Here is an 18,898-nt window from a genome sequence, read left to right as displayed (position 1 = left end):
CTCAGTCAACTGCTCGTGAGGAACTTGCCATGAGGCCTTAGATGCAGGCTAGGAGAGAGAAGGTAATGTAACAGGAGTGGGGCCCATGGGCATTTGGGCCACCTCTTCATGTAACTTGTGCCTTCAAGTTGAAGGTTTGTGGCAACCCTGTGTCGAGCAAGTCTATTGACGCCATTCCTCCAGCAGCATGTGTTCACTTCGTGTCTTTGTGTCACAGTTTGGTAATTCTCACAATATTTCAAACTTTTTCATTATTATATCTTATGGTGGTCTGCGATCAGTGATCTTTGATGTTACTATTGTAATTGTTTTGGGGTGCCACAAACTGTGCCCGTATAAGACAGTGAACTTAATAAATGTTGTATGTGTTCTGAGTGCTCCATCGATCAGCCATTCCCCTCTTCTCACCCCTCCCTATTCCCTAAGACAGGACAGTATTGAAATTAGGCCAATTAATAACTCTACAGTGGTCTCTAAGTGTTCAAGTGAAAGGAAGAGTCCACATCTCTCACTTTAAATCAAAAGCTAGAAGTGATTAAGCTTCGTGAGGAAGGCACCTCGAAAGCCGAGATATACCAAAAGCTAGGCTTCTTGCGCCAGTTAGCCAAGTTGTGAATGCAAAGGAAAAGTTCTTGAAGGAAATTAAAAGTGCTATTTCAGTGAACACATGAATGATAAGAAAGCGAAACAGCCATATTGCTGATATGGAGAAAGTTTTATTTGGTCTGGTTAGAAGATCAGACCAGCCACAACATTCCCTTAAGCCAAAGCCTAATCCAGAGCAAGGCCCCAAGTGTCTTCAGTCAATTCTATGAAGACTAAGAGGTGAGGAAGCTTCAGAAGAAAAGTTTGAAGCTAGCATAGGTTGGTTCATGAGGTTTAAGGAAAGAAGCAGCGAGTGCTGATGTAGAAGCTGTAGCAGGTTATCCAGAAGATCTAGCTAAGATAATTGACAAAGGTGACTACACTAAACAACAGGTTTTCAGTGTAGAAGCAGCAGCCTTATATTGGAAGAAGATCCATCTAGGACTTTCATAGCTGGAGAGAAGTCAGTGCCTGGTTTCAAAGCTTTAAAGGACAGGCTAACTGTTATTAGGGGATAATGCAGCCGGTGACTTGAAGTTGAAGCCAACGTTCATTTATTATTCCAAAAATCCTAGGGCCCTTAAGAATTCTGCTAAATCTACTCTGCCTGTGCTCTATAAATAGAACAACAAAGCCTGGATGACAGCCCGTCTGTTTACAACATGGTTTACTGAATATTTTAAGCCCACTGTTGAGACCTACTGCTCAGAAGAAAAGATTCCTTTCAAAATATTACTGCTCATTGACAATGTATCTGGTCTGAAGGAGATGTACAAGGAGATTAATGTTGTTTTCATGCCTACTAACACAACATCCCTTCTGCAGCCAGTGGATCAAGGAGTAATTTTGACTTTAAAGTCTTTTAAGAAATACATTTCATAAGGCTATAGCTGCCATAGATAATGATTTCTCTGATAGATTTGGACAAAGTAAATTGAAAACCTCTTGAAAAGGATTCTTCATTCTAGGTGGCAGTAAGAACATTCATGAATTAAGGGAGGTCAAAATATCAACATTAACAGGAGTTTGGAAGAGGTTGATTCCAGCCCTCATGGATGACTTTGAGACATTCAAGACTTCAGTGGTGGAAGTAACTGCAGATGTGGTGGAAGTAGCAAGAGAGCTAGAATTAGATGTGGAGCCTGAAGATGTGACTGAATTGCTGCAATCAATCATAGGCTTTAACGGATGAGGCGTTGCTTCTTATGGATGAGCAAAGAAAGCGGTTTCTTGAGATGGAATCTACTCCTGGTGAAGATGCTGTCAACATTGTTGAAATGACAACAAAGGATTTAGAATCTTGGCATAAACTTAGTTGATAAAGCAGCGGTGTTTGAGAGGATTGACTCCAGTTTTGAAAGAAATGTGTGGATAAAATGCCGTCAAACAGCATTGCAGGCTACAGAGAAATATTCCGTGAAAGCAAGAGTCAATTGATGCGGCCAACTTCACTGTCTTATTTTAAGAAATTGCTATAGCCACCCCAACCTTCAGGAACTACCACCCTAATCAGTCAGCAGCCCTCAAAATCAAGGCAAGAGCCTCCACCAGCAAAAAGATTACAACTTGCTGAAGGTGCAGATGATGGTTAGCATTTTTTAACAATAAAATATTTTTTAATTAAGGTATGTACATTGTTTTTTTAGACATATAATGCTGTTGCATAGTTAATAGACTACAGTATAGTGTAAATATAACTTTTATATGCACTGGGAAACCAAAAAATTTGTGTGACTCTCTTTATTGCTATATTCACTTTATGGCGGTGGTCTGGAACCAAACCCACAATATCTCTGAGGTATGCCTGTATACGACTTTCATTAGATGATAGAGTGCTGCTGTGCATGTTCAACTTTATGACTTTGTAGGCCAGACAACACCCAGTTCATGATGGGCTGATCAGGTCGTAGGGTAACTTCGTGGCCCATGGTTAAGTATGTTCAGTCTCTACTAAGGCCCAGTAACAAGCCCGAAGTTGCTTCTCTAAAGGAGAATATTTATCTGTAGAGGATGGAAGGGCTTTGCTCCAAAATCCTAACGGTGTGTGCTATGATTCACCAATAGGAGTCTGCCAAAGACTCCAGACAGCATCTCTATCAGCCACTGACATTGCAAGCACCATTGAATCAGCCGAGTCATATAGCCCATGTGGCAGCTTGCACGGCAGCTTGAACCTGTTGCAGAGCCTTCTCTTGTTCTGGGCCCTACTCGAAACTAGCAGTGAGAAAAAGCTTTGGCCAGATCAGTAGCTACATAAAAGGTACCAGAAGATGTATTAATTTGCTCAAACAATGAAACCAAATCTGGAACAGCAGCTGCAATTGGAGTCACCACCTGGTTAAGTTTACGATAATCCACTGTCCTTCTCCAAGATCCATCTGTTTTCTGCACAGGCCAAATGACTAGTTAAATAGGAATGTGGTGGGACTCACCACCCCAGCATCCTTCAAGTCCTTGATGGTGGTAGTAATCTCTGCAATCCCTCCAGGAATGCGGTATTGCTTTTGGTTTACTATTTTCTTAGGTAGGGGTAGTTCTAATGGCTTCCACTTGGCCTTTCCTACCATAATAGCCCTTATTCCACATGTCAGGGATGTATGTCTATTCCAGTTGTGCATTCTGGAACTGGGGAAATCACTACCAGATGGGTTCAGGGACCCACTGATCCATTGTGAGGCCGACCTGAACTAAGACTCCATTAATAACCTGACCTCCGTACGCCCCTACTCTGAGTCGTGGGCCACAGTGAATATCCTGGAATTAGTGTCAGTTCAGAACCAGTGTCCAGCAGTCCCCGAAAAGTCTAATTATCTCCTTTTCTCCATGAACAGTCACTCCCATAAAAGGCCATAGATCCCTTTGGGGAAGACTGGGAGAAAAATTAACAGTATAAATTTTTGTCATGTAGTGGGATCCTTGCTCATCAGGACCTGGCTTCCTCATCATTCAAGGGGTCTATATGCTTCAGGGGAGAATTTGCCTGAGACATTGCCTGGGGCAAGTCTATAAACTGGTTCATACCTGGGAATTGATTGAGGGGCCGTGACTCTTCTTTTTGACGATTCAAGTTAGACTGCTGTTCCGTTGACCTAGAGTTCTTATGCTTATACAGGTCAAGTAAATAGTAAATTTCCCATCTGTTTCACTCCTAGAAACGCCGTCACTAAGTAGCCAACACTGTAAGTCCGTACGAGTCAGACTATTCTGATTACTGCTTTAACTCTGCTGTCCATTACAGTAACCTTGCCCACCTAGTCTTTGTCGATTAAGTGCTGCCAGTTGGCCCATGCCACCCTGGGATCCAATCACCCCCATTGTAGTTAGGCTTCCCAATTCAGTGAGGGCAGTTCCCACTGGAAAATCTGACCTACATAGAAGAGCAATCACAGCAGATACTGGAGCTCCCTTCACAGATTTATTCCTTACAATTATAGTGAAAGGGGTGTCCTCTGGGCCTTACCTGGGTGGGTCGGTGGACCACTCCAACATTCCAATTTCCCTAAGTCTCTGGGTACCATCTTCTATTGTATACCAAGGCAGTTCTGGCATTTCAGCTTCATTTAGTGGTAGATCACCTTTTATGCACGTTTCAGTCAACCAACCAACTAAATAAACTGTTAAATCCTTTTCTGACTTTTCAAGCTAAAACTTTAAATGAAGAATCTCAGCTTTAGTGGGCCCATAAAATATCAATAAACTCAGACTGATCTATCTTTATGTTCCTTGCACCATTATCCCACACCCTTAATAGCCATTCCCACACATAGTCCCCAGGTGTGTGTGTATATATATTAGAAAAAAATGCAGTTCTTTTGGAGTGTAGCATATCTCCTCACCTCTTGGGGGCTTGCTGGGACTTGAGTCTAGTTGTAGGTCTAGAAGCAAGAATGGGTGGTGGGGTTGGGTCCTGGGGACATTCAGCAATGTCTTGCAAGGCATCTGCCTCAGGTAACACCTAAGGCAGTGCCCCAGGCAATGTCTCAGGCAAATTCTCCCCTGAAGCATCTGGGTTAATGTCATTAAATGGAGGCAAGAGGGCTGATTTTACTGGCAAAGGTGATTTAGCAAAGTTTAATCTCTTCGGATGGGGTAGAAGAGCTTGTTCTGCTGCCAAAGGTGATTAAACATAATTTAGGGGCTCAACATACCCAGTTTCACCCTTATCTGCCCATATGTACCCATCCCAATTTTTAGGATCCCATGTCTTGACAGTCCGTACCCACTTTAACTTCAGACACCTTTCAAGGTTGGGAGTTCAATTTGAGTTGTGACTCAGCCACCCCTTGAGAATAAGATTCTGGGTTTGTTTTTCAGCGATACTAGCTCTTTCACTACAAGAAATAAGGCTTTCCTTCAGGACACAAATGGCAACTTTCAGGTCCTTTGTGCAGCACTTGAGCTGGGACTCTGAAACCCTAAGCTCATCCTTTTCTTTCTCCACTTTGTCTAGCAAAAGTAGGACCACCCAGCCAGCTTCCTTATACAGTGAAACCTGTGAGAGCTGGAATTCAGTGGGACTACCTTGTTTTTCTGGGTCTCGCCAAGTTTTTCACCTTTGACAGGTTGCAGTCTTACCACTTTTCTATCGCTATCAGTGGAAAATATTTGAATTTTTCTTCCCTGACAGGTTTCTACCTTACACAGGTTCCAACTTCCGCAGGTTTTACTGTACTTGTCAGTTTGACAACAGTGTTGAAAGGTACCAAATACACAATCACCCAGAGCCTTGTCCCTCACAAATATTTGATCTAATGGTGGTGATATTTTGCGTATTTCTATTGCCACATTATGCCATGGATTAACAGTACCCTCTTTCCTGCTGGAAATAGAGTCATTAGTGCCTTTAAATCTAGCCAGACTTGAGAACCAATTCAGAAAATTCGTCCTTAAGATTTTGTTCCTCTAGAACCACTTTTGGCACCAAATGTTTAGTCTGGGTTCTCTAAAGGAGTAAAACAGGTGAAGTATATGTATAAATGAGGAGATTTGCTTCAAGGAAATGATTTATGCAATTGTGTGGGGGCTGACGAGTCCCAAATCCGTGGGTCATACGGCAGGCTGAAGGCTTGTGCTGGCTCATGTGGTTGCACAGCCTGACGAACCCAAAATCTGTAGGTCAGGCGGCAGGCTGAAGGCCTCTGTGGACTTAGGTCCCAAGAAGCACAGCGGTCAGGCTACAAGTAGAATGCAGGAGATGGGGTGTGGCTTAGCCAGAACATCCATTTATATACTGGAGGCAGGCTACACCCCCAAGGACACTCCCCTTTCAACTGATTGGCTGTTCACATCAGATCACAAAATGGAAGGTGATTACATAGTGTCTGTCAAACCACTGAGAGTCATAGCCTAGCCAAGTTGACACATAATAATTAACATCACAAATACTTCTGTCATTTGAGTACCTTCTGTGTCATGCACCTTGCTAGGAACCCATGCATGCTATATGCTAACTCAGTGATGAGGGCCTCTTAAGACACATTAAAGAGCTAGACCTTTTTTCCCATGATGTGGAGCCATTGACTTATGCAGGGTATAAGTTGATGAGGTTTGTTTTCACTTGGTGTGCAGTGTGGAGATTGCAAAAGGCAAGACTGGAGTGAGAGAGACCAGTTAGGAACCTGACAGTAATCTAGATAACACATGATCTTGGTGAAGTTGGGAAAAAATGAGTAATTTGAAGAGATGTTTTGTAGGTAGAAATGGACAAGAATTGGATTTGGATGATGAAGAGGAGGTCAAGGATGTTTCTTGTTTTGTGTTTTTTTTCCCCCTTTTGTGGGTCGATAACTAACAAGAACATAGAAGAGAAAAAGGTTTGAGGAGAAAATGTAGAATTTGAGAGGTATCCATGGAGCATCTAAGCAGTGGTGTCTAGAGGACAGTTGAATACACCAAATATATAGAAATATAGGTGTTTAGTTTTCAGATGTACTCACACACATCCAAAGACACCGGATGTGTTAGCAGTAGCAAGAATAAAAAATACAGGAAAAGCCTATATGTCATCTCTAGAGTTGTGGAAGAGAATGAAGTTATATTTTCTTTGTGTTCACATGAAATTATCTTCAGGTTAGATTTTTCTATGTAAAAAGAGTGTCCAAGGAGGTTTTTTCGCAAAAGGGATCTTGTTTCATGAGTTACAGTAATTTTATGGTTAGTAAGCCGCAAAGAGTCTGATAGTATAACAGGGGTACTAGTGTTGCAGACAGAGTCTGTGAAAGCAGCTGTTTTGTTGTTGTTGAGAATATACACAGCAAAACATACACCAGTTTGACAGTTTCCACATGTGCAGTTCAGTGACAATGATTACAATCAAGTTGTGCAGTAATTCTCCCCCTCCTTTTCTGAGTTGTTTCTCCCCCATTAACATAAACTCACAGTCCCCTAAGGTTCCTATCTAATCTTTCGAGTCAGTGTTGTAATTTTGATCCCATATAGATAGATCTTGAAAGAGCACAATGCTCAAGATAGATATTCTTTACTAGTTAAGCTAAACTATTGTTTGGTTTTAAGAAGACTTCAGGGAATATTTTTGGTTTAAGGTTTAAAAAGATTATCTCAGTGCAATAGTTTCAGGGGTTCATCCACAGTTGCTTATTTTTTAAAGCTATTTTTACTTTAATCCAACTATAAATACAAAAAATAAATCCTAAGTAGTTAGTTCAATTAAATAACACTTACCAACTTCACAGAAAGTGCCCTTCTTGTTGCATCTTGCCTTCTTACATCTTTCTTCTTCCATCCAATACCAAAAGAAACCAAAACCCATTTCCATGAAGTCGATTCCAACTCAGCAACCCTATAGGACAGAGTAGAACTACTCCACGTGCTTTCCAAAGAGCAGTTGGTGGATTCAAACTGCTGACCTTTTTGATTAACAGCTCTTAACCACTGAGCCACCAGGGCTCCTCTATCCAATAAGGTAACCATTATCTTAGATAAAATTCTGTTGCCATAGATTGGTTTTATACTTTTATGTATAAATACAGTCTTATGGTATGTACTCTTCTATTTCTGGCTTCTTGTTCTTACCATTATGTTTGCAATACTCATTTTTATTTGTAGTCGTAGTTTATTTTCATTTGCTGTATAGAATTCCATTGTATGAATGTACCATAATTTTTTTTATCCATTCTACTGTTAATGGACAATTCAGTAGTTTTCTGTTTGGAGCTATTAAATAATACTGCTACAAGCATTCTTATACATATCTTGGTGAACATACTTAGATATTTCTGTTGGGTATATACTTGGAAGTAGAATTGGTGAGCTCTCAGACATGCATATGTTCAGCTTTAGTAGATAGTGCCTAACAGTTTTCCAAAGTAGTTGTGTCTGTTTCTTCTATCACCAGCAACATATGGGAGTTCTGGTTTTTTTCCTGCCAGCACTTGGTATTCTTCCTGTTTTTCATTTTAGCCATGCTGTGAGTCAGAATCAACTCGACAGCAACAGATTTGGTTTTTTGGTTTTTTTAGTTGAGTTTGTAGTGGTATTGCAGTATGGCTAAAATTTGTGTTTGCCTGTTGACCATCTTTTCTTGTTTCTGTTAGCCATTTGAATATTCTCTTTTTTGAAGTGTCCAAGTCTTTTATTCTTGTTTTCTATTGCGTTCTTTATATGTTCTGGATTTAAGTCCTTTGTAGGGTATAGTATTGAATATATATTAGGCTTTTATTTCAAAACTTTTACTCGTTTATGCCAGTTGTAGTCATAATTTATAATAGCATTACTTGTGTGATAAGATTTAATTGCAAATTTATTAAGTATCTGTTTAATATATTATTGTCAATTGATTACTAGTACTGGGTACTGATAGGTACCTTACAAATACTATTGATAATAACTCACATCAGCACAGCAGGGTTGTTGGTATTGCTCTCTTTAACAGAGAGAAAGATGGCACAGAAGGTAAGTAACTCATCCAAGGTCACACTGCAGAGTAGCAGATCTAAAATTAGAACCCAAGTCTCAGATTCCAAAGCCAAATCCTTTCTACTCAGTCACACTGCTTTCCCAAATTACAGTGCTTTTTTCGCGTTTTTACAGGTAATGTCATATCACATTCTTTACACTGTTATTCAGAAAGCAGTTTTAACTTTTTTTCAGTGCTGGGAAATTATTTGTATTTCTAATAGTTCTGTGTTAATAAGGTCACTGTATCCAGTTTCTCAGCCTCTAGAATTTTTTAATGCATTTGTTTTTGTTGAGTTAAAATTCACATAACATGAAATTAACCATTTTAAGTATACAATTCAGTGACACCTAGTATATTCACAGTGTTGTTTAACCTTCACCTCTATCCATTTCCAAAATCTTCAGTGCATTTTGATCCAAAATCTGCTTGAATGACAACAGAACTAAGTTTCTTTCTAAGATAAGGAATTAATCAGGGCAGAAATCATTGTTAGAGAAAAAGAAGAGTCTAACTTAATTTCCTTCCCCTGTTGTTGAGCCTTTTTTGCTATTTTAAGTAACCCTCAAAGTAGGGTTACTATTTTATTTTTGCATACTCATATTTGTGGCTATACTATCTCTCCTTCAGTTCTTGGCAGTTTCTAGCACAGGGTGCTGGACACATTGTAGGTGTCAATAAATATTAAAATTTAATTGAATTCTGACAGGGATTATAGCACTCAACCAGAAGTCAAGATTTGAATCCTTTGCCATTGACTGAATTCTTTGTGTAAGCCACTTTTCTTTGGGCCTTGGGTTACCCATTTGACAGATGAGGAAAATGTTTAATTTGTCTTACTTATTTTATAGATTTGCTGTGAACAGTTCTGTTAAATATTACAATAAAAATGTTTTAAGAAATACCAAATGGCATCTAAATGAAGATATGTGAGCTTATGTAGTGGGAAATGAATGGGATTTGAAAGCATAAAATCTGAGTTTGCTACTTATTTAGCTGATACTTTTGTGCCTTGGTCTCCTTGTCTATTAAGTAGACCTGATAATGACTCATTGGGTGACTTAAAGGATCAACTACATGTGAGTGTGTCTTGTTGCTGTGCAAATGATAAATGGCATAATTGTGCTTGTCAGTAAATGTCGTGATTAATGGCTTTTCAGGACTGCAGTGTGCTAGCTTTTGTTTTGGACCACCTCCTCCCACATACCCAGAATGCAGAAGACAAGGACACACCTGCCCTGGCCCGCCTATTCCTCGCAAGCCTGGCCGCTGCAGGGAGTGGCACAGATGCCCAGGTGGCACTAGTGAATGAAGTAAAGGCAGCCCTGGGGCGAGCACTGGCTATGGCTGAGAGTACAGAGAAACATGCCAGGTAAAATCCATACGTGACCTAGTGCTGATATCTAATAGCATCCCCTTACTCCATTCTTGGTCCATGGGTTCCTTGGACTTGACCAAGAGTTCTGGTCATGTTGGCATTGTATATTCTTTGGTTCTGTCAAGTAGTTCAAAATGTCCAAAGCACTGATTACATTTGGAGGAGATGGGTAAACACCTTAGAGAAAACAAGGGGGCATTTTCACTGTATTTCCAGGGTCTGTTCAAGCAAGAAGTTGGGCAGGTTATTCAATCTTACTTTTAAAAATGTGTTTAAAGAAAATGAAGAATGCTACCACCTTGGGAGGGAGTTCTCACCTGTTTAGATGTTACTTCCAGAAGGAAACACAAAAGGCACAGGAAGATTGTCTGAGGCAAGTTAGTGAAGATGTGGCCTGAGAATGCTATATTCACATGATAGCGGTGTCAAACTTATTTCCTAGGCTTCAGGCAGTGATGTGTATCATCAGTACTATAATGGAGTCCTGCCCCTCCACCTCCAGCTTCTACAGCAGCGCCACAGCCAAGACCCAGCACAACGGGATGAACAACATCATTCGACTCTTCCTGAAGAAGGGGCTGGTTAATGACCTGGCAAGAGTGCCTCACAGCCTGGACCTGTCCAGGTAAAATCATTCCCTGGCTCCCACTCCAGGCTTTTCCCCTCTGTTTAATCATGCTGCTTACTTCTCCATTTGCCAAGTATTTCATACATCCATCCTCACCAAATGAGTAGTAAAGAGGGAGCTGGTGTGGGAGAAAAAAACTTGGATGTAGGTGGGAGACCTGAGTTCTTAGTATTGTGGCTTTTTTAGCAAAGCACTTTCCTTTCTCTAGATCTTGTTTTTCCCAAGAGTTAGACTGTATCAGTGATTTTTTTTCAAGTTTCCCCTCCACTTTAATTAAAAATAACTTTTTATAAGACGAGTATATGTGTACTATAAGAGATACAAATGAACAAAAATAAGAAAGTAGATACCATATTCCTACCACCCAGATACCACTGTTACCTTATTGTATATCTTTCAATGTTTTTCTTTACATACATAAATAATTATTTGTATTAAAATGATGTTATACCATATATGCTATTGTGTAACCTGGTTGTTGTTTGGGATTTTTTTGTTTTGTTTTCAGTTAATGGTCTCTAACCTTTACATTTAAGTTTTCGTCCTATCAGATGCCCACATATGTATTCAAAAATTTTTGTCCTAACCAGAGTCTAACTAAGGGCCCTGCATTGCATCTGGTTATGACCTTTGAATGTCTCTTAATCTAACTTTTTTTTTCCTGTAACTGTTGTTTATGAAACTTAACTAGTTGAAGTTACCAGACCTGCTGTCCTGTAGAATGTTTTGCCCTCTAGATTTGATCCAGTTGCTTCCTTGCAGTATAGTTTAACTTATTCCTCTATTCCCTGTATTTTCTGTAAACTGCTAGTTAGATCTAAAAGCTTAATGGAGAAATTTAAACATTTTTGGCTAGAAGTATCTTAGGTGATGTACATCTCATACTTATCTTTAGGAGACAAGACACATCTCTTTGAACTGCCATTAATGATGATATTGAGACTGACCAGTGGGTTAGAGAAATAATTGTCATTGTACTGTTTTGTTTTCCCAGTTCTTGCTAGAAAGTAATCTGTGTTGTTACTTTGGCACTGTACAGATGCTCACTAGTAACCATCTACCTAATTAATAGTGTTAACACTAGTTGATAATCATTGCCTAAGTCACTTGATTTCTTTGAGGGTTAATGAATGACAACTTTGTAATTTCTATCATTCTTTCTATATTATTAGCCAGTATTTTTCTGTGATATAGCCCTATTTCAATAGGGAAAGCCTATTTGGTTACCCAGAAATACAGTTCCTACTGAAAAGTAAGGATAAAAACTTAATTTTTCCCTTTAGTTGCCAATTTTTAGAGTAAAATCGAAAATAGGTTTAATCACCACCTCAAATGTTAGTATGTGAGTTTTTTCTGACTGTTTCCCAAGTAGTAGACTCAGGAATTTTCATGGATTTTAAAAATCAGTTATTGAATTTTTTGGATTAACTACAGTTGTCATTCTTTTTCATGCTCAAGTTACTATACCTTTGGCCAGTGGGCCTCTTTGAGCTGGCTTCTTTGTCCTTTTAATACAACCCCGTCAAATTTTTTAAAAACATTTAAAAATTTCAAACTCACAGTAATGTTATGAACACTCATATGTCTCACCTAGGTTAATGAAAAGTTGCCAACATGTTACTTAACCTCTAAGTATTTCAGCATATGTCTTCTAAGAACAAATATTCTCTTATATGGCTTAGAATACCATTATCACATTCAAGAAATTTACCATTAATATAATAATATTCTATGTATTTCATATTCAGATATCTTCAATTATTCCAATATGTCTTTATAGCCTGAGGAGAAGGATATTTTAGTCCAGGGCCCAGTGAGGATCACACATTGCATTTGGTTGTCATTTGTCTTTTGTTTTTTATGACATTTGACTGTTTGGAAGAGTCCAGACGAGATGTCTTGTAGAATATTCCACAATCTGGATTTGTCTTAATTGCTTCCTTGTGGTTAGATTCAGGTTAAATATTTCTGACAATAATACTTTTTTACTACATACGTGATGTGTGTCCTCCTCAGTGTATCACATCAGGAGACACATAATGCCAATTTGTCCCGTTATTGGTAATGCTAAGTTTGATCACATAGTTAGATGGTACCTGCTAGATTTCCCCCTTTGTAATTAATAAGTAATCTGAGTTGATACTTTGAGATCATGTGAATATCCTATGCCCCGAAGATTTTTAACTCAGTTACGTTGCTGCTTGCAAATTGATGATTTTTTTGATTCTCTTGTTCTTATTTATTAGCCAGCATTTTTCTGTAATAAAGAACTCCCTCTCCCCGCTTTTGATCCCTATGGACTGGGATTCTTTTTATATTCAGTGTGTTATAATTCATTACCATCATCATTATTTTTGATGCTCAGTTTGTCTCAAATTTGGCCTATGGTAATGACCCATTAATTTTTGAAAGCCCCGTCTAGCACAGTGATATGCCCCAGGCTCACCTTGTACCTCCTGTGTCCCTTTCCTGGAATCATTCATTTCTCTGAGGAGTTCTGGTTCCTTTTAGTGTGGGATGATATCAGAGACTACTATCTGGGTGCTAGGAGGCACTAATAAAAGCAGAGCTGCTCTAGTTTTAGTGGGAGCTGACTTGACCTCACACACTTTGTTACAATGAGAAATCACGCCATACCTCTCAACTGCAGCCCCTGTACTGAACCTTAGGAAGTCCTACAGAGAGCAGTTTGAAATCCACAGGAGTTAAAACTTTTTATCGTGTTCCTTTGTGCTCTTTTAAGATTTGGTAACTAAATGCTAATGTTTATTAACACAAAGAACCTGGATATGTCTGAAAAGTGGTTTGTTACTTGCACATGATCATCCAGGATATGTTCTGTCTTCCAGTCCAGAAATTTGTTCCTCATGTGCTTACCACAGCCCCATGAAATATGGCATTGATTTAATCCTTGCTTCTGGGATGGGTTCCTTGAAGACCTTGAAGTTAGTTTCTCCTTTAAATAATAACAGAGTATTAATTCTGTAACCTTGTGCTCCTTTCTCTGTTAGTAGCTTTTGTTATAGGGGCTGTAGTAGTACTTATAGGACATCTGCTATTTCTGTGCTCAGTCCATCTCTGTATCTTCCTTATCTCAGTCCTAACATGGCCAACACAGTAAATGCTGCTCTGAAGCCTTTGGAAACACTTTCCCGGATTGTGAACCAGCCCAGTAGCCTTTTTGGCAGCAAGAGCGCTTCTAGCAAGAGCAAGTCTGAGCAGGATGCCCAAGGAGCCTCTCAAGACTCCAATAGCAACCAACAGGACCCAGGTAGGGAAGCAGAACCAATGGACTGGAGAGCTGGAGGGGTGAGAGTAGTTATTTAATGGACATGGGATCACAACTGTTCTAGCTTGGTATTGTTTCCCTGGGAACTTGCTGGCCTTCCAGAGATCTGTCGTAGTAGCATGGGAATCTGCCCCACAGTTGCTTAAAATTGCAGCCTTATTTTGCTATCCTCACACGTAGCCTTGTCTTTTCCTTTGTCACACATTCATTTATTCTCTGAGAACTTGTAAACTTGCCCAGGGAAGGGACCTCATTGTCTTCATGCTTGCCTTATGATGCCTAGCACATAGGCACCCTTTGATTATTTTGCTGGTTGGTTGATTGTTTCAGGCGAGCCTGGGGAAGCAGAAGTGCAGGAGGAGGATCATGATGTCACTCAGACAGAGGTGGCAGATGGGGATATCATGGATGGGGAGGCTGAAACCGACTCAGTGGTGATTGCTGGGCAGCCTGAGGTGCTCAGTTCACAAGAGATGCAGGTAGGGAGGCAGATCACCCATCATACCTCTATTACGACACTGAACCAAACCACCAGGTGGTGTGGGTGGGTGAATACTTTAGATCCTTGCTTCAATGCTGTCTGCTTTGCAGAGAAGCACAGATGATATGCTTAGTAGGTGCTCAGTAAATGTGTTTGAATTGTATTAAATGAGGGGGAGCAGGGCCAGGATGCCATGTACTATGAAATGGTATGGATCCCAACAAGAAAACGTAAGCACAGGTGAAATGTTGAAATAGAAGGCTGGCCTGTGGCCTTTGGGCTCAGGGTCTTTGATTTACTTGGCTCTGGTCATTAATGGAAGCTCCTTAACATCACCTTATACCTATAGCACCAGCTCTCATTGGGGCATTAAGTGGCAGTCTTCTAAAGACCCTAAAGAAAGTATTGTAATTTCTGGAGCCTGGTAGCAATGGGTAAGAAATTGGGCCAGCGGTCCTAAACTGCTGGCTCTAAGGAGATTTGCGTGTATTCCTGGACAGTATAAAGACTAACCGGGTATCAGATAATTGGGATGAACCCATTTGAAGGACAGTCTTGAGTGTGGATTGGCAGCAAGTGGTAGTTTCTGTGCTATTAGCACCAACTGTGTGGTTTTTATGTAACATCCACTGTCACACATGTCCTAGAAATGTATGCTCCCTTGCTGGCTTTTTTAGGGTTTCAGTACTAGCACAATGTGTGCATCCATATATATGTTCTGTTTCTCTGCAGGTTGAGAATGAGCTGGAGGACCTGATAGATGAGTTGCTTGAGAGGGATGGCGGATCTGGGAACAGTACAATTATAGGTGAGAGCCCCAGAACTGAGTATAGCCTCTTCCTTTGTCTCAGTCTCTCTTGGGAGGACCCTTTTTCTCATCATCTGCTTGCTCAGCTCTGCCTGAGGGCTCATAGCCAGCCTAGATTGCTGCTTGTCTTGATGTTGACGGTCTTACAGATGAGAAATTCACAAGCCATCTACAGACCTGTGGCAGGTCTGAAGTGTTGCCTGTGTATGGGGGTGGCTGTGGGGGTGACCGTCAGTATAGATGATACATCAGACACATTGAAAGAGTGTTTATTCTTGGAAGCCTAGAGAAGGCTGTAGGGTGAGACGCGCTTTTCTTCCAGTTCTTCAGTGAAACCCAGAGGCTTTTCGCCTCTGAGTCTCAGTAGTGCGTAAAAAGAGTGATTGTTCCCTAAGGGTGGCCCTTTTTACATCTCGGAGGGAAAACAACAGCGGTTACCCTACTGTCACCTGGCTCTAAGGTGTATGTGTTACTTATTTTTATTGTATCGGTCGAGTAAATCAAAGGATAAACGCAAGTAGACACGTATTCTTAAATTTTACCAAGCTTTTTCACACCCAGTATCTTCTTTGGTTTCACAATTAATGGGATTGGCAGGGCAGATGTGATCATCCCATTTTACAGATGAGGAAACTGAGACTCAGACAGGTAAAGTGACTGGCCAAGCTCACTTAGCTAGTTGATAGCAGAGAATCCAGGTCTTCTCCCTCATACAAAAAAAGTGGATATCTACTAGGTGTACATAGCTACTTTAGGCGCACCCAGTCTGGAAAGGGAAGTCCTCTGTTGTTCAGTGAAGGCTCTGCTCTGTAACCTTCAGTGAGCAGAAGTGGAGAGGATGAATCACAAGAGGACGTGCTGATGGATGAAGCTCCTTCCAACCTCAGCCAAGCTTCCACCTTGCAGGCCAACCGAGAAGGTGAGAGTGCCGAGGCCAGAAAGGCCTCCCTTCTTGCCCTGCACGTCTGACAGACACTACACTAGGGTTTTCCTGGAGGCAGCTGCCCAAATGTGCAGAATAAGGAAGCATCTGTATGCATGCGCTGACATACACCATCCACTTTATCCTCAGCCAGTTTTTCAATTAACATATTACTACTGCTTGCCCAAAGTTTGTCACTTCTTACTTGGTTCGCTTTCTTCTCACCCACCTGCTATCATCGCTCCAGATTTCCTCTTACCAACAGGATGCAGTTAGTAGCAAAGTAGGGCTGAAAAGGCAAGGGGGCACCAGCAGACTTGGCCAAGTCCTAGACCATTGATCCTCAAGCACCACCCTGCTCAGTGTGTTGATGCATCAATTGGCACTCTCAGGAAATCAGGGCTGGCTCACTAAGTCTGTACATCACCCCAAATCTGGTTCTTCCTCTCCTAGAGTCAGATACCCCATCTCCTTCCCAGTCAATCTGCTGGCCTGCACAGTAGCCTGTTTTCTAGCTACTCAGTATAGTCCTCCAATGTGCTCCCTTTGTTTTAGATTCCATGAATATCCTGGACCCTGAGGATGAGGAGGAGCACACTCAGGAAGAGGACAGCAGTGGCAGTAACGAGGATGAGGATGATAGTCAGGATGAAGAGGAGGAGGAGGAGGAAGATGAGGAAGATGATCAGGTGAGGGGGGACTGTGTTTGGGTTGGTTCAGACAACCTCTTCCTTGGGAACACAGCTGGAGAAAACCAACAGTCTGGGTTGCTAGCCTCAGCGCCTCCCTCCCTCATATGCAAATGTGGCCATGACACCAGACTTCAGAAAACCCTTACCTCCAGCAATTCTCCATCTCCTATTTTCCCCTTAAGGAGGATGATGAAGGTGAAGAGGGAGATGAAGACGATGACGACGATGGCTCTGAGATGGAATTGGATGAGGATTACCCTGATATGAACGCTTCTCCCTTGGTCCGATTTGAGCGCTTTGACCGGGAGGATGATCTCATCATTGAGTTTGACAACATGTTCTCCAGTGCTAGTAAGATACAAGGGCTCAGCTGGGTTTTATCTCTTGATTCTTATACCCTTCTCTAGGGTAAGCCAAGCAGTGAACCAAAACAACTATCTCTCTGATACATACAGAACTTCTTTTCCTATGCTGACTTCCCTGGGGCAAGGGATATCTGAATCCATCTCTCTCAGTAATGTATACTTAGAAGAAGGAATAGTGAGAGGCTGCTTTTGTTCTCTCCACCTCACTTAACAGGCAGCCATTTTAGACCCTGGACAACTTGATGATTTGCTTGATTTGGAAAAATAAAATGTATGAGACCAGGGCTGACTGCATCACACACCCATATGCACGCTATAGTAACAAGCAATCGATAATTCTTATGTCTGTAGTACTGGATCTTGAGGGTTTGGATGAACACCTTTGAACTTTGCATTAGGGAGTAGAATTGAGCATATTCACCCTGTTCATCAAGGATGCATCTTTTCAGGAGGAGGGAATGAATTTCTTCCCTCCTCCCCTATCAACATCAAAGTTCCCTTCTAGCATCCAGTTAGAGAGTCAAGTTCCTATAATTAAGCTGTCTTCATAGGACAGGTCTTGACCCCAAATCACAAGCATGATATAGCAGAAAACACTGAACTATTCTGGTCTCTTGTCTTGGCCAAGTAATCTCTTACCTCTTTGAGCCTCAGTTTATCACCTGTAAATGAAAGGTTTCAAAAGGAAAGAGGGAGGGGGCATGCCAGGGGTTGAATTAGATAATTTTCAATATACCTTCTGTGATTATCTTTGCTGTTTTGTGATTCTCATCAGTCTTCCTTATAGCTGAGTCTTTGTCCGTTCCACAAATTGAATATTTGAGGAGTGCCTACTGTGTCCTAGGTACTAGGGATACAACAGTAAATAAGAAAACAGTCCTCATCCCTCATAGGAGCTTATGATTTATTAGGAATTATAAGTAAGCAGGCATCACATTGCAGTATGGTAAGAAAGCACAGAGTAGAAGGTTATCTAACCCAATCTGTAGAAGTCAGGCTTCACACAGGAAGTGACATCTAGTCTTAAGAATAAAAGAGCAGGTGAAGAAGAGGGAGAAGAATCTTTAAGGTGGAGGGAGCAGCATGTTTCTGCGGGGCCTAGAAGCATCATGTGGCTGTAGTGTGGAGAATGGATTGGGATAAGGTACTATAGGAGGCTGTTGCAGTATGTAGGCAAGAGATGGTGGCATAAGCTATGGTAGTGTCAGTGATCATAAATGAGGTGTGGGAATGAGGGAGAAAGGACAAAGCTCAGGTTTCCGTGTGAGGAAGTAAGGCCCAGGAGACATGGTTCTGTTTGAGCAACCACGGAAGAAATTTCTTCTTGGCACTGACTCCTTTGTATTTTGTCCTTGCAGCAGACATCCCCCCATCCCCAGGAAATATCCCTACCACCCACCCACTAATGGTACGCCATGCAGACCACAGTTCCCTGACACTGGGCAGTGGCTCCTCTACCACTCGTCTCACTCAGGGCATCGGGCGCAGTCAGAGAACCCTAAGGCAGCTGACGGCCAATACAGGCCACACCATTCATGTTCACTACCCAGGGAATCGCCAGCCCAACCCTCCTCTTATACTTCAGAGGTGAGTTGCAGAGAAGACCTGTTGGGTTTGCTGGAGCTCTTGTAAGAATCTTCACTGGGCTTCAGCATTGTCCTGACCTTGGGGGAAACAATCTATCAGTTGCTTAATGGTCTTGTCACGCACACAGATAAGGTATTTATCCCATTTCTTTGTGGATTATACGTGCAGCCTTTTCAGAAAACCAAATTGAAAGTCGTGTTCTTTTGCTTGAGAGTATTATGCATTAAGCCCTCAGGGCCTTAGAGTTC

At 41.3% G+C, this 18,898-nt stretch overlaps 1 protein-coding gene across 1 annotated transcript in view; it reads left to right on the top strand.

Moving 5' to 3' along the window:
- Window positions 1-18,898, top strand: part of HUWE1 (HECT, UBA and WWE domain containing E3 ubiquitin protein ligase 1) — a 190,657-nt gene that overhangs the window by 147,092 nt on the left and 24,667 nt on the right. The window contains exons 47-55 of the mRNA XM_023743061.1: window positions 9,661-9,872; window positions 10,321-10,503; window positions 13,605-13,777; window positions 14,126-14,274; window positions 15,009-15,084; window positions 15,905-16,003; window positions 16,562-16,695; window positions 16,881-17,049; window positions 18,422-18,650. Of these exons, the coding sequence (XP_023598829.1) occupies window positions 9,661-9,872; window positions 10,321-10,503; window positions 13,605-13,777; window positions 14,126-14,274; window positions 15,009-15,084; window positions 15,905-16,003; window positions 16,562-16,695; window positions 16,881-17,049; window positions 18,422-18,650 (1,424 nt within the window). The remainder of the gene's footprint in view (window positions 1-9,660; window positions 9,873-10,320; window positions 10,504-13,604; window positions 13,778-14,125; window positions 14,275-15,008; window positions 15,085-15,904; window positions 16,004-16,561; window positions 16,696-16,880; window positions 17,050-18,421; window positions 18,651-18,898) is intronic.

Source organism: Trichechus manatus, unplaced genomic scaffold (assembly GCF_000243295.1).
Source record: "Trichechus manatus latirostris isolate Lorelei unplaced genomic scaffold, TriManLat1.0 scaffold00233, whole genome shotgun sequence".
Classification (NCBI taxonomy): Eukaryota; Metazoa; Chordata; class Mammalia; order Sirenia; family Trichechidae; genus Trichechus; species Trichechus manatus.
The sequence above is the reverse complement of the archived record's forward strand: the minus strand, read 5'-3'. Positions and strand labels throughout refer to the sequence as shown.